The sequence below is a fragment of the Neohortaea acidophila genome, assembly GCF_010093505.1.
Source record: "Neohortaea acidophila strain CBS 113389 unplaced genomic scaffold BDY17scaffold_8, whole genome shotgun sequence".
In the NCBI taxonomy this organism is placed as follows: Eukaryota; Fungi; Ascomycota; class Dothideomycetes; order Mycosphaerellales; family Teratosphaeriaceae; genus Neohortaea; species Neohortaea acidophila.
Window position 1 is genome coordinate 235,465 of NW_022985517.1, and position 13,050 is coordinate 248,514.

Sequence of the window (13,050 nt, forward strand, 5' to 3'; positions counted from 1 at the left end):
GATGCACCGAAGAAAACGGCAAAGCTGTTCAAAGGCGACGACGCGACTTCGTCGAGATCGGTGGAAGTGGAGGAGGTAGAGCACCGTGTTGTGCACGGTCGCGATACAAGGCAGGAAGCCTCGTCCAAGAAGGATGCATACATCGCAACACTCGAAAAGAAATTCGGCTATCTGAAGGAAGTCGAAAAGGTGCATCGAGAGGATCGAGACGAGCAACGGAAGAAAGAAGCAAGCGCCACGGCGAAGGGGAAAAACGGCTCAGGACGTGTTTCCGCCGCGATGGCCGCTGCTGTGGCTCAGGCCAAAGCCGAAGGCAAAGCTGAGGCTAAAGTCTTGTATGCCGCAAAGCTGGATAAGCTCAAGGCGGTGTGTGAGGCGAAGGTCAAGGATTTGAAGGGCGAGCAGGCCGAGAAGATTGCAGACCTCAAGCAGAAACAGCAGGAAGCGCTTCAAGCCAGAGATGCGAAGCACAAGAGGGAAATCGAAGAGATCCGCGACAAGGCCGATGCGAAGGAAGATGAGTGGAGGGTGGCAAAGACAAAGTATAACGAGGAGATCAAATCCATGAAAGCGGAGCAGCGGGAGTTTCAGAAACAGCTGAAGACTGAAAAAGAAGAGGAGATCAAGAACTGGAAACCCGAGCATTCCAAAGCCGTCAAAGAGAAAGAAGCAGAGGTGAAGGAGAAGCAGAAGGCAATCGACGCCTTGATGCTAGCGCAGAAGAAGTTGAAAGCGAGCAATGAGCAGGCGGGAGCAGTACTGGGTAGTATGCGGTTGGAGAAGGCGGCGTTGGAGAAGGCTCTGGCGGAGAAAGACCGCGAACATCACGGCTCGAAGGTCCAACTGTACTCCCGCGAAGAGGACAACAAAACGCTGCAGCGCGAGCAGATGGGTGCGGAGAGGCTGCACGCGCACGAGATGGCGGAGCAGGGGAAGCGGTGGAAGCTGAAGTCTGATGAGGCAGAGGGCCTTGCGCGCGATGTGGCGGGGATGAAACGCGCGATATTTGCGATGAGGCATGGGCTGGATCGAGGGGCGGCGGAAATTGGGAAGTTGAAGGCGGAGTTGGGTACGGCGAAGGAGGAGGGGGCGGAGGTGGTTGAGAAGCTGGAAGCAGAACTGAGCGCCGTAAAAGAGGATGCGGCGTTTGAGATTGCCAAGTTGGAGGCAGAGTTGCAGGTGGCAAAGGCGCAGGCTGCGGCCTTCGACAAGGAGACTGAGGGATCGAGATGACGTGGTCAGGAAAGATGATTGGGAGGGACTCTGGGACTTAGTTCACCTGCGTCTATACAGATCAGCATGGATGAATGCAACTGGCTAAGTGGTACCCGTGACGGAGGCATCCTCCAGTTCAATCTCGTCCAGGGCAGCCAAGCGAGACAGATCATCCTCCACGGGATCCATCTCTTTCTGTAGTCGTGCCGCCACTTTATCCACCTCATGCCAGACCCGCAAAAGGTTTCTGCCAGCAACTTTGCCTGCGTCCTTCTCACTGACGCCCTTGGCCAGCAGTGCGTCGAAGAGATCAGGGAACTTGGAGACGTCTTCCAGTCCTCTAGGCGTGTTGGGGATGCCGTCGAAATCGCTCCCTATGCCGACGTGATCGTATCCGATGAGCTCGCCAATGTGCATAATGTGCTTGACAACGTGGTCGAGAGTGTTTGTCTCTTCCACGAAGGTCGGAATTCCCAGCGGAGAATCGTTGGCTTTACAGCTCACAAAGTCCGGGGCGAAGTTGACCATGACAAGGGAGTTCCTCTTTTTGACAAGCTGCAGGATATCGTCGGGAACATTGCGCGGGTGCGGACAAATGGCCTTGGCGCTGGAATGGCTGAAAATAGGTGGCGCAATGCTCCCCTTCCAGCCTTTTTCGGGACTTCCCCCGAGAACATCGCGCATGGTGTCGACGGACACATGGCTGAGATCGACCATCATGCCCAGCCGATTCATCTCCAGAATCAAGTCTCGGCCGGCTTCGCTCACGCCGCCGTGGTATGGTTTGGAGGCTTGCGTTTTACCATCGATGCTCACCACCGCGGCGTCTGAGTACTTGGTGTGGCAGTTCCAGTTGAGAGTTGCATATCGCACGCCAAGGAGGTGATACAAGCGCAGAGTAGCCAGGGAGTTGCCAATCTGGTGCAAGCCTTCGATGATGATAGGGGAGATGAGTCTGCCGGCTTTGAACGCCTCTTCGGCCTCTTTGGCGTTGTGTGCGAGGGTGAAGTACTTGGGGTACTTTTGCGATATGCGGCTGAACAAGTCGATTTGCTCCAGCGTGATTCTGACTGACTCGGCGTAGTTCTTGTCGGAGAAGTCGAAGCCGTCGGCAGGGCATGGAACCCATGCAGACCAGAATGCGCCTCCCATTTGCCCTGCTTTGGCGCGCGGGATGTCGAATTGACCGGGCATTCCGCCTTCAATGAGGTCGCGCGAGAAGTTGCCGCTGTTGATGTGGTTGTTGTATTTGGTGCGGATGAGGATGAGCATGTCGTTGTGGCCATCGATGAGTGGGGTTTTGGACAGTACTTTGGCAGCACCGCTTGGCTTATACAAAAGCGAGGTCAATGGTTGAATTGCTCGTTCCTGTGTCAGCCACAGGATGACGAAGATGCCGACCACGGCGATGATTCCTCGTATAAACCGGTTGCGATGGATGGATGTTGGTGGTTGTGGTGGACAATAGTAGTCCAATCTCTCTAGTTTGTCGGCCATTTTTGGGATGGATTCAGGATGTCAGATAAAGGCCGTTGACGAAGCAGTCCGTATTATATAGCAGCTCAAGCTACCAACTCCGTTTCCGTAGAAGATTACCCCGTTGAAGTTACATCGAGCGCCGTGACCGGATGTCGTGGTGCCGTCATCCAACCCTAACCCTAATATCATCACACACGTTTCCCCCAACTTAAAAGAAACCTGGAACACATCAAACACACGCAACGTGCAAGGTGACAGCATTCTCGGCAGCATGGCTCTCTTCTCCGTCTTCACGATCATCCGAGCCATCTCGCTCTTCCACATCACGCTGGCCTACTTCTTCCTCACCGCGCCACGGATGATTGCAGACCAGAACATGGTGTACGTTCTCGGAGAAGCGTTAAGACTGGTATGTCCGACGAGACATCTTCAACTACTGTCAGCATCAGCTAATACCCCTCCAGCCTCATGTTACCAGCCTCGACAAACCTAACGATGCCTCCGCCTTCATCGCCGTGCTCCTCGCCTTCCTTGGCATCGCTGATCTTACCGGCGCTTCGCTGAACGAACAAATCGCCGTCGACTACTGGCTCTCGAATGTGCCTGTCCGCTTGACCTTTCTGTTCGGCTTGTCGGGCTACATCTACCTGTTCAAAGATGATGGAGTATTTGGGTCGAAATCGCTGCTGCGACGCGCGAGCGCGGGGGACAACGTGCGGAATAGCTTGGTATTTGCGTGGGCGTTCGTGGAGACTGCGACATGGTTCTGGGTAAGGAGACACCGCATGATGATGGAGGTATTGGGTATGAGTTGGGCTAATACTGTGTCAGATCTTCACGAGTTTGCGCGAGGAAAAGCGAGAGCAGATGCGTAGGATGCAAGAGAGGCTGCAAGCCGAGCAGGATCGCTTGTAATCGGGAGCGCGTGACATCGGATCGTTTTCGGCTGGAGCTTGTTCACTGATCAGACTGGCCAACCACTTGCAGATATGGCCTTAAGGTACGACAATGGATTGCCTGCTGCTGATGGTGATTCGGATGCGACTGGGCAATGCGCGCTGGCCGTGGTAGCACCGAGACAGGTGTCAGACGGGTACAAGTGGCCATGAACTACGACCAAGCAATCATGAGCCGGCATTCGAAATGCTAGCCTCATATGACCGTGATGGGCTGGCCAAGGATGTGCAATCCACAACCATCCACGTGCTTGTTGATTGATATCTACACCTGATTCATCTAAGCTTATGACCATTCCTCATTTCAAACCGATCCCGGCAGATGCGAGAGGACCAGGCCATGATGTTCAGGTCCAAGGTAGAGATGGACTCAGAGATGGATGTACTTATGATGACATACCCCAGAGCCACGCGAAGGCGGCGGGAATTGAGTTCCACTAGCGCGATGTTAAACCCCAATAGGCTCGACCCCTTGCATGCGGGCCCCACCGGTACCTGACACCTCCGGGCGGTGGTTGGGTTGTTCGGCAAGCGCCAAACCCTTCATTTCATCATCTCCATCCGCGTTTCACCTCGCCCTGCCTCATAGGCGGGCCTGCAAGATACAGATCTGCACCGCTTGGGTCAGTCCGCTCTTTCTCTGCCCATTCAACACTCCTTCGCTCTCTACTCGTGCCAATTGCTTTTTCTTTGTTGTTCGTTTCTTCCTTCCTTCACTCCCGCGTCTCCCCACCTGTATCTTCGACACGCTCCTCCACACCTCCACAACCGCATCCTCCCCCTTCGCCCACCTCCGCCCTCCCTTCCACAACGACCACGCGACCTCCGCGAATTCATCCGCTCCCATACACTCTTTGAAAAAAAAAGCAATCACACAATGGCTCAAAAGCTTTGGATGAAGAGGATCCTCATCCCCATCTGGGTGCTCCAACTCCTCATCTGCGCCATCTTGGCCGCAGTCAGCATAATAGCCCTCTACGCCTTTGGCCAGGCTGTTGCACAGGGCGACTTCAACGGCACGGCGGGCGTCATTGCCGCGCTCAAGTACGTGCAAGCCCATGCAGCACACCCTGCCGCTCTTGCGCGCGAACCCTCGCTAACAAATCACCCACAGTGGCAGCGTCGCAGCCGCACTTGCCCTCTCCCTCATCACCATCCTCCTCGACCTGCTCGAAATCATCCTGCTCGCGAAGCAAAAGTTAAAACCCGCGCCGCATTTGGGCTTTCAGGTGGTCAAGGGAGGCGCCTGGACCATCTGGTTCTTCCTCGTCGTTGTCGCCTACACGAAGAGTCAGCAGAGCGGGTTTGCGCTTCTGTTGGCCGGGCTGTTATGGTATGTGCTTCTTCTGAATCATGTTTGTGTATGCTTTAAAGACGGCTAACGTGACCTTCCTTCTCTAGCTTGACGTCCGTCGCACAGCTTGTCTATGGGGCAGTGATTTACCATCGCCACCGAAAGGGAACGCTGGCACGAGGCCAGTACGCGCCAGCTACGATCGCGCAGCCGGTTACGCAGCAAATCGCCCTAGATGAGCCTATGTTCAAGGCATATCAGCCTCCGCGGGCAGACGCATCAATTGACATCGAGGACTCTGCGCGGCCGCCGCACAGACATGGTGCCTACAGCAATGGCGTTCTGTACGAGGAGTAAGCGAGATATTACAAAAATATTCTGCATCTAAGAGGGCATCCTCCGATACCTCTATACATCTACTGCCCCGCTTTGAATGCATGCAGGATGATTTTCTGGTAGTCCTCCACCGCCCCGAAAAGCTCCTCTTCAGTCAAGGCCTCATGATCGCTGTGCGCGACCATAATGCTCCCGGGCCCATACAGATACCGCTTCTGCCCGCCTACCGTCTTCTTCAACCACGGAATATCCGTCCCGTAATTCACCGTCATCACATCAAATCCAGGCACATCCGCATCGATGTCAATCGGCCCATAGCCGCGCGCAGAAAACTGCAGCTCCACCACATCCTCCGGCCGCATCCCCTCCTCCAGAAACGAGCGCACGGCCATATGCACCGCCTTGGTAATCTCCCGCTCGACCTCGTCCGCATCGCCCGCCGCAATGCGAATCGCAATCGTCGCCGCCGCACTCTCCGCCACCACATTCCCCGCCACGCCGCCCTCAATCTTGCCGATGTTCACGGTCGTCGCGCCGTACTTTTCGCTCCGCGGCAGGTGCGGGCCCAGCTCGATGACGGCCGCGAGCGCCGCGACGAGCACCTCGTTCGCGCTGCGCCCTAGCCAGGGATACCCGCTGTGGGCCGCTTTGCCCTTTGCTTTGATGGTCAGCGCGTCGTTGCCTTTGTGGCCTGCAACGAGCTTGGCTTCCGTGGGCTCGCCGAAGACGATGGTTTTCGGGGTGAGGTGCAGGTCGTTGGCGAGACGCATGCCGTCGCCGCCCGTCTCTTCGCCTACGACGAAGAGCAGGGAGATGTCGTTTGCGTGGAGCTTTTTGGTGGTGATGAGGGTGTTGACTGCGATTAGTTGGGCGGCGAGGCTGGCTTTGTCGTCGACGCTGCCGCGGCCGCCGATGGTTTTGTTTTTGTGGTAGTACGGGTAAAATGGCGGGACCTGTGTACTTTCTGTTTAGACTCCGATCCTGTAGGATATGTGTTTAGAAAGAGGCATCCTTACCGTGTCATAATGGCTCGAAACTAGAATATCAGTCTCCCGCTTCTTGCCAAGATAGGCAAAAACATTGAAGCGGCCGCTGTCGTCGTCGATGTACTGCTTCTCGACCGTGTAGCCTTGGCTCGAGAGGCTCTTGGCCAGCCATTTCCCGGCCTCCTGTTCGTGGTACGTGATGGATTCGATTTGCGTCAAGTTCTTGTGGAATGCGATCAGGTCGTCGCCGAGCAGGAGATGCTTCTTATTTGCCGAGATTTCGGCCAATGGCTCTTGTTGTAAGCCAATGGCGGGCTGAATTGCCCATGATGCGAGTAAGAATAGCGCTGATTGCCACATGGTCGCGGATTGGTCCAAGATGCGGTGCCTTGCTTGTGGGAAGAGGAGGGGAAAAGCGACATGCGTGCAGTATGCCGTCATTCACGTGTCTCGACCCGAAAGAAGCTTTCGGCGTGCGGGCCGCGCCGCCGACGTCGGCAGGCGCTGGCGACCAATCAACGCCGGGCTGCGACGTTGTTTCGTGCAGGGCGAATGCATAAACAAGACGTCTCTCATCCATCCAACTGCTGCTGACGGCCACTCGGACATGTGGATTGTGCTGTGTTAGGCTGCACCGCGAAGCAACGATCCCCCTCGCCGACGAACATGTCTGCTTCTATTGCTTCTACGACGACATGATTACGATTCTTGCGAGGTCCATCTTACCGTCCCGCTCTCCTCCGGCATTGACGAAGGATACGATTGCATGATTTTCCTCGCGACATTGGCATAGCAATTGCATACGTTGGCTGGACACGAAAGACACCTCCTCCTGCCCACCTCCTCACCCCCCTCAAACCTCCACTATGGCAGCCGCAATCACCGCAGGTCACGCCGACCCAGAAACGCTCTACACCAAGCAAGCATGCATAGGAGGAGGCAGTTTCGGCAAAGTGTACAAAGGCGTGGACAAGCGAACAGGGCAATCGGTCGCCATCAAGATCATCGACGTGGAGAATGCAGACGACGAGGTGGACGACATCATCCAGGAAATCTCCATCCTCTCGGGCCTCAGCTCGCCGTACGTCACGAGATACTTTGGCTCCTACCTCAAGGGCTCCGACTTGTGGATTATCATGGAGTTCTGCTCGGGCGGGAGTTGTGGGGACATGTTGAAGCCGGGCCTCATTCCTGAGGATTACATTTGCATCATTGTGCGAGAATTGTTGTTGGGGTTGGAGTATCTGCATGCGGATGGGAAGCTGCATCGCGATATCAAGGCGGCGAACATTCTCCTGGGCTCAAACGGACAGGTGAAACTGGCTGATTTCGGAGTCTCTGGACAGCTGACGGCTACCATGACGAAGAAGAACACGTTCGTGGGCACGCCCTTCTGGATGGCACCCGAGGTCATTAAGCAATCGGGCTATGATCACAAGGCGGATATCTGGTCTCTAGGCATCACTGCTCTGGAACTGGCGCTAGGAGAGCCGCCATACAGCGACATTCACCCCATGAAGGTCCTCTTCCTTATTCCGAAGAACCCTGCGCCCATGCTGGAAGGCAATTTCAGCAAAGACTTCAAAGACTTCGTGCACCGATGTCTCCGAAAGGAACCAAAGGAGAGACCGAGCGCGCGTGAGCTGCTCAAGCACCCCTGGGTGCGAAAGGCGAAACGAACGACATATCTGACGGAGCTTATTGAGCGACACGAGCGATGGCAAGCAACGCATGGCCATGAGGGAGACTCGGAAGACGAAGACATGCGAGAAGCGTCGTCTTCCCCTCGAGATGGCGACGAGGAAGACCTGTGGGATTTTGGCACAGTACGTCCTGTTGGAGGGAGACGTGGCAATGGCGCTGTCGGCCTGCGAGCGATGAATGAAGCCGGCATGAACGCGCGCAGCTCGCAAGCCCCCACATCTCCGACCAAACGCTCAGTCTCGAACAAGGAGAATGCATTCTCCGGCGGTGTGAACGAAGATCTGGAACGAGGGACGATCAAGAGCTCGCTGATGCCACCGCCTCCCCTGCCAAAGACCCCATCTCCCACCAAATCCGCTCCACCACTCCAATCCCCAACCGCAGCAGCGCAAATTCCACTCCCTCCCACTCCATCCCGAAAACCACTGCCTTCCCTCGCTGCGACAGCACAAACCCCGCCGTCAACACGCCCTCAACAAAACCCGCACCCGCAATCTCCCAAACCCCCAGAGACGCCTCAGACCCCACGCCTCCTCAACGACGACTTTATCCAACAATCCATCGCGAGCGACATGTCTCGCTACATGAAAGGCTTGGCAATCCACGATAAGGCAGACCCCAGTCCTATCGCCGCGTCGAGACTACACGATACCGCTGCACCTGACCTCCCCCCTGCCTCCCACGTGGGCCTAGACCGCGCGCCTCCCACGACAACGCCAGGCTCCACTGTGGAGACGACGCCTCAACTGGCGCCCCCGGTCACGACACACTCCACCCGTCATCAGAGTGGGGTGGTTGATAGTGGCGTCGCCGACTCGGCTAGAACTGCAGATTCCAGACTCCCGCCGCACTCCACGTCGTCGTCGTCGTCGTCGTCGGCGTCAAGCACCACTAGCACCCAACAACAGTCCTCGGCGACGACAACAGACCAGCAGCAGCAGCCCGCCACAGCCCTCAACTCCGTCGTCCTGCCCGCCCTCGAAGCAGCCCTCCACCGCCGCAGCTACAACCTCTCCCTCCTCAGCAAGCAAATCGCCGCTACCGCAGCCACGAATCCCACCTCCGAACAGCAACAACACGACCTCCTCCTCAAGCGCCAAGCCCACGAGCAAATCCGCAAGTGCATGGCCAAAGTGTCGCGCTTGTTCCGCGAAATCGACCACTGGGACGGCGTGGCGCCGGTGAGGATGGGCGAGGGCGTGGAGGGGGTGCTGGAGGGGTTTCTGGAGGAGATCTTGTGCAGGGTTGAGGCGGAGGATGCTTGAGGGCGACACTCGCGTCTTTTGTCACGTGTAGTTGTACTTGATATAGCAGATTGAGAGGAGAGGGACGAGACCGTAGTCGGTTTACGCCTTAGTAGTTGACAGGTTTCGATGCTGCCTGAATGCAACATTTATGTCTGTTATGCATTGCGCGCTCGGCCGTCTGCGGCATGATTATTCTGCCTCATATCCTCTTGCTTCTTGGGTATCGTGTCGTTGCTTTGCCCGTCTCGTCCGCTCCAACCAATCCCACTCCATTCCCAATGCAAGAGATATAGGACTCCCGATTCTCAGAACGATAGATGCACGGGCAGGTATGTGTAACAAGATGCGTCTCAAATGCCTCTCCTCCCCTCTCCAATGCCACGCCCTCACAACCCACAATTCACCACATTCAACGACCGCTCCTTCGCAAGCGTCAACCAGTCCACCTCCTCCGGCGCCCGGCGCCGCCTCTGCTCCTCGCACACCGCCTTAAGCAGCACCCTCGTCCGCGCCGTATTCTGCCCAATTCCCCCGCCCTCTAACCTCTTCAGCAACTCGAGCGCGCGCGCCTTCGTGTCCGGCTGGCTCGACGCGAAGCCCGCCATGAAGAGGGGGAAAACGGTGTGCCGGCGCTCCGGGTGGGCGGGCGCGCGGTCGAGCTGGTCGCTCGCGAGGGCGAGGATGGCGTAGGCGCGTGTTTCGGTGTCGGTGTGGATTTGCACGTGGTTGGCTATGGGGAGCCGGCGTTGGGAGGGGAACATGCTTGTGCGGCTGTAGATTGTTGAGGTGTGGTAGAGGGTGAGTGCCTGTATGGGAAGCTGTCAGTTGGATTCGCTTGAGGGGTTCGTGGAGGGGACGTACGTGTTCGTAGACGTATCTGGTTTGCTCGGGGAGGTCTTGGCCTGCTCTCGGGTCGCCGGAGTTGAGGTATGGAGGACACCATTGCATCCACGTCGACAGGAGCTCGTTTTGCAGCCCGACGACGGTCGTTTGCCAGCGTGCGATGGATTGAGACGGCACGGCGCCCAATTCTGCCGCCTCGTTGCGGAACAGCTGTGCTGTCTGCGCGAGTTTTGCGGTGTGAAGAAACATGGCCTGGCGTAATGCAAGAGTCGCCTGCAGAATCGACGGATCCTGAGAAAAGTAGGCATCCGGGCGAACGATGGGGAGTTGCTGATCGAGCGGGGGCAGCATGTTGTGTTGCATCATCGTCTGGATGAAATCGCACTCGCCGTTGCCGAGCAGACACGCGTACACGTCGAGCTCGCAGATGCTCCAGATGAGATATGCGTGGGTTTCACGGCCGTATCGCTGGTGTCGGAGCATGGCGCTGCGTTTTAGATTGTCCAAATGGATCGTCCAGGCGTTGGTTGAGCCATTCTCATTGTTGGCGATCTGGAAACAAATATCGAAAATGAGGAGGAGGAAGTGGCGGAGGAAGAGTCCATCGGATGCAAGGTCGTCGGGCGGGGATGCGTTCGTTGATGTCGAGAGGGCTTGATGGTAATGCTGTAATGCTTCTTCCAGTGTTGATTCCCCATTGTATGCAAGTTTGAGAGCGCTAACGGCACAGATCGCGTGGTGCAGCTGTAACGAAGAGTTAGCTTACCGCGCGCACAAGAACTGCAATACCACCACTCACCGGCCGAAAACGCCTCGAAGCCGCCTCGAATGTATCCCTCGTCGATCCCGTCGGAGGTGTGCTCGTAGATATCCCTCCCCCATGTGGTTGCACGAGTCGACTGACGACATCACGACGGAAATATTGCACTAGCTCGTCGTCCGTTCGTCTCCGTGACGCGAGCGGAGAGTTGGAGAGGCCATCTGCCATTGGCGCTGATCTCATGGGAAGGTAACGCGTATCGTTCTGCACATTCGAGCCCCGACCAGACAAGGAAGGTGGGAGAAAAGAGACGGCCGGGGTGGTGGGGGTGTCTTCGAATCGATCCAGCACTACCACATTCGGGTCGGTTGAAGCTCGCTTCATCGTCCGCTCGTACAGAGGCGTAGAATAGCCGGTGGACATCGGGGACTGCAGGCTCATTCTTCGACTCGATGTCGCGGAAGTGGCATATTCTGGCAGTTCCGCGAAGCTGTCGGGTGTGACAACGACACCGTACGTCCCGGGTCGCCGGGTCTCTGCTTTTCGCTCTCGTTCCTCATCGGTGCTGAGAAGATGGAATGCAGCTTGGTCGTCGTAGGCGAAACGCTCCTCTGTCGATGTCGAGCTCGACCTTGCGCCGGCTGATGCACAGTCAGTATATGCAGGTGTGACGCCGACGTGAAGGGTCACCCGGGCGGACTTACGGTCCCAGACCACGTTGTCGTCCGATCGAACATTGGGATACTTCTCCCTCGTACTTCGGGTCGCGTCGCTGAACTGTATCTATCGTCAGCCCACCAAGCTCTACCAAGCAACAAATCGTCTCAACCCGCCATCTTGGCAGGCAGAGACCTCACAGGCACAAATGCGGGAGAAGTACGTACGTTCCAGCGGTGATCCCAGTCACATTCGCGATTCAGCCGCGTACATGGCTAGAGTCCACGTTAGCAACGGTCAGTCGCAATCGTCATGGATGACAGGGGCTCGCGTACGCCGCACTTCGGATGGGTCTCGTCACATTTTACCTGTCACATCTGTTGTTAGCCAGGAGGAAGGATGGGGTCAAAGGACACGCGGTGGAACGCACCTTGCGCGCTCGACACGTCCAACAGCCCTGTCTGGAGCGGTGTGACAAGCGCGGAGGCCTCGAGCCTGAGCTCGACGAGCGGTCCTGCGCGGAAGGGGTGATTTGCCGTGGTGCCAGCGGCGGGAGTTGCGCTGTCCTGCGGTGGGAGATGGAGGCATCATCGGTGTCTTGCATCCTAAAGACAGGTGGTGTCGTGGGCCGACGGTGAGCAGCGCGGCCGGCGGCGAGTGCGAATCGGACGGATTAAGATTTAAGGTGAAGATTCGCGAAGGCGGGAGACCAATGACGATTGAAAGTATTGGGGCAAGAGCCTCACATCAACCCCCAGCCGTGTCACCGGGACGGCGCTAAAGTAGAAGGGCCAACCCTAGTATTGTGGGTTAGGTTGAGGATAGAGTTATGTCTGAGAACGCCATCATTCGGCAGTGAAGGCGATACCGAGACAGCGGATGGGAGTAAGCAGCCACTACCGAAGAGACTCTGGACTGGTGGAGAGGAACGTGATGGCGTGCGTGCCAGCTTCACAAAACGTTCTGGACGGTCCGAGAGAGGGCAGCGGTTTTGGCATTCCACAAAGGCTGGAGCTCCGCAGGCCCCTTGCCAACCGCCGACAGAATTACACATAGCGTAGGGCTGAGTGCAGGATAGGACGACGTCTCGACTCCTACAGTGAGCAGCGAGTGGCACACGCGGGGTCGACACGCCGTCTAACCGCAAACATACCATGGTGTGCGAGGCTAGCGCAACAGGATTAGAGATGTGGCGTGCAGGAAGCTGGTGCTTGTAGGTCCTCTGGCCCAGCGGGAGGGTCAGGAGGGCGTCGGTGGCTGCCACGAGAGAGGCTTGGCAAAAGACGCCATACAAATGCAATCCGCCGCGGGCTGCCAGGCACAGGCGCGTTCTCGGTCAGACTGCGGGGCGGTGGCTTGCGTGGGCGGGCCTGGCGTTCGGCGCCAGATTGCAAGCGAAATCCTGTTGTCTACGGCGGAGGATGGGCGGACGGAGGGCGTGCATGTGATCGGCCGAAGCTCGCGCGCGCGCACATACGGACGTAAGAGGTGCATTCCAAGGCACGCCGGAGAATAAAGCGGACGAGCGAGGGAGCATCAGGCTTCGCGTTTTCCCCCATCCGGCCAGGTTTGG

At 57.1% G+C, this 13,050-nt stretch overlaps 6 protein-coding genes across 6 annotated transcripts; 3 read left to right on the plus strand and 3 right to left on the minus strand.

Annotated features, from left to right (window-relative positions):
- Positions 1-1,239: 1,239 nt before the first annotated feature.
- On the minus strand, positions 1,240-2,809 carry BDY17DRAFT_300651 (membrane dipeptidase-domain-containing protein). The gene has a single exon (XM_033734102.1). It carries the CDS (start codon positions 2,710-2,712, stop codon positions 1,318-1,320), a length of 1,395 nt encoding a protein of 464 aa, XP_033587643.1. The 5' UTR covers positions 2,713-2,809; the 3' UTR covers positions 1,240-1,317.
- Positions 2,810-2,912: 103 nt separating this feature from the next.
- Positions 2,913-4,043, plus strand: BDY17DRAFT_340261 (increased loss of mitochondrial DNA protein 1). The gene is made up of 3 exons (XM_033737980.1): positions 2,913-3,103; positions 3,159-3,464; positions 3,526-4,043. The coding sequence occupies exons 1-3, from the start codon at positions 2,966-2,968 to the stop codon at positions 3,607-3,609; spliced, it is 528 nt and encodes a 175-aa protein (XP_033587644.1). The 5' UTR covers positions 2,913-2,965; the 3' UTR covers positions 3,610-4,043.
- Positions 4,044-4,527: 484 nt separating this feature from the next.
- On the plus strand, positions 4,528-5,301 carry BDY17DRAFT_311865 (uncharacterized protein; the record flags this gene model as incomplete). The annotated part of the gene is made up of 3 exons (XM_033735579.1): positions 4,528-4,694; positions 4,765-4,983; positions 5,052-5,301. The coding sequence occupies 3 exons, from the start codon at positions 4,528-4,530 to the stop codon at positions 5,299-5,301; spliced, it is 636 nt and encodes a 211-aa protein (XP_033587645.1).
- A 59-nt stretch (positions 5,302-5,360) lies between these two features.
- Positions 5,361-6,626, minus strand: BDY17DRAFT_254065 (uncharacterized protein; the record flags this gene model as incomplete). Its single annotated transcript, XM_033731395.1, has 2 exons — positions 5,361-6,233; positions 6,297-6,626. 2 exons carry the CDS (start codon positions 6,624-6,626, stop codon positions 5,361-5,363), a joined length of 1,203 nt encoding a protein of 400 aa, XP_033587646.1.
- A 196-nt stretch (positions 6,627-6,822) lies between these two features.
- On the plus strand, positions 6,823-9,365 carry BDY17DRAFT_300655 (kinase-like domain-containing protein). The gene has a single exon (XM_033734103.1). It carries the CDS (start codon positions 7,133-7,135, stop codon positions 9,233-9,235), a length of 2,103 nt encoding a protein of 700 aa, XP_033587647.1. The 5' UTR covers positions 6,823-7,132; the 3' UTR covers positions 9,236-9,365.
- A 238-nt stretch (positions 9,366-9,603) lies between these two features.
- BDY17DRAFT_325798 (uncharacterized protein) lies at positions 9,604-12,081 on the minus strand (the record flags this gene model as incomplete). The annotated part of the gene is made up of 7 exons (XM_033737408.1): positions 9,604-10,023; positions 10,079-10,804; positions 10,860-11,461; positions 11,525-11,597; positions 11,705-11,752; positions 11,813-11,845; positions 11,908-12,081. The coding sequence occupies 7 exons, from the start codon at positions 12,079-12,081 to the stop codon at positions 9,604-9,606; spliced, it is 2,076 nt and encodes a 691-aa protein (XP_033587648.1).
- Positions 12,082-13,050: the final 969 nt, after the last annotated feature.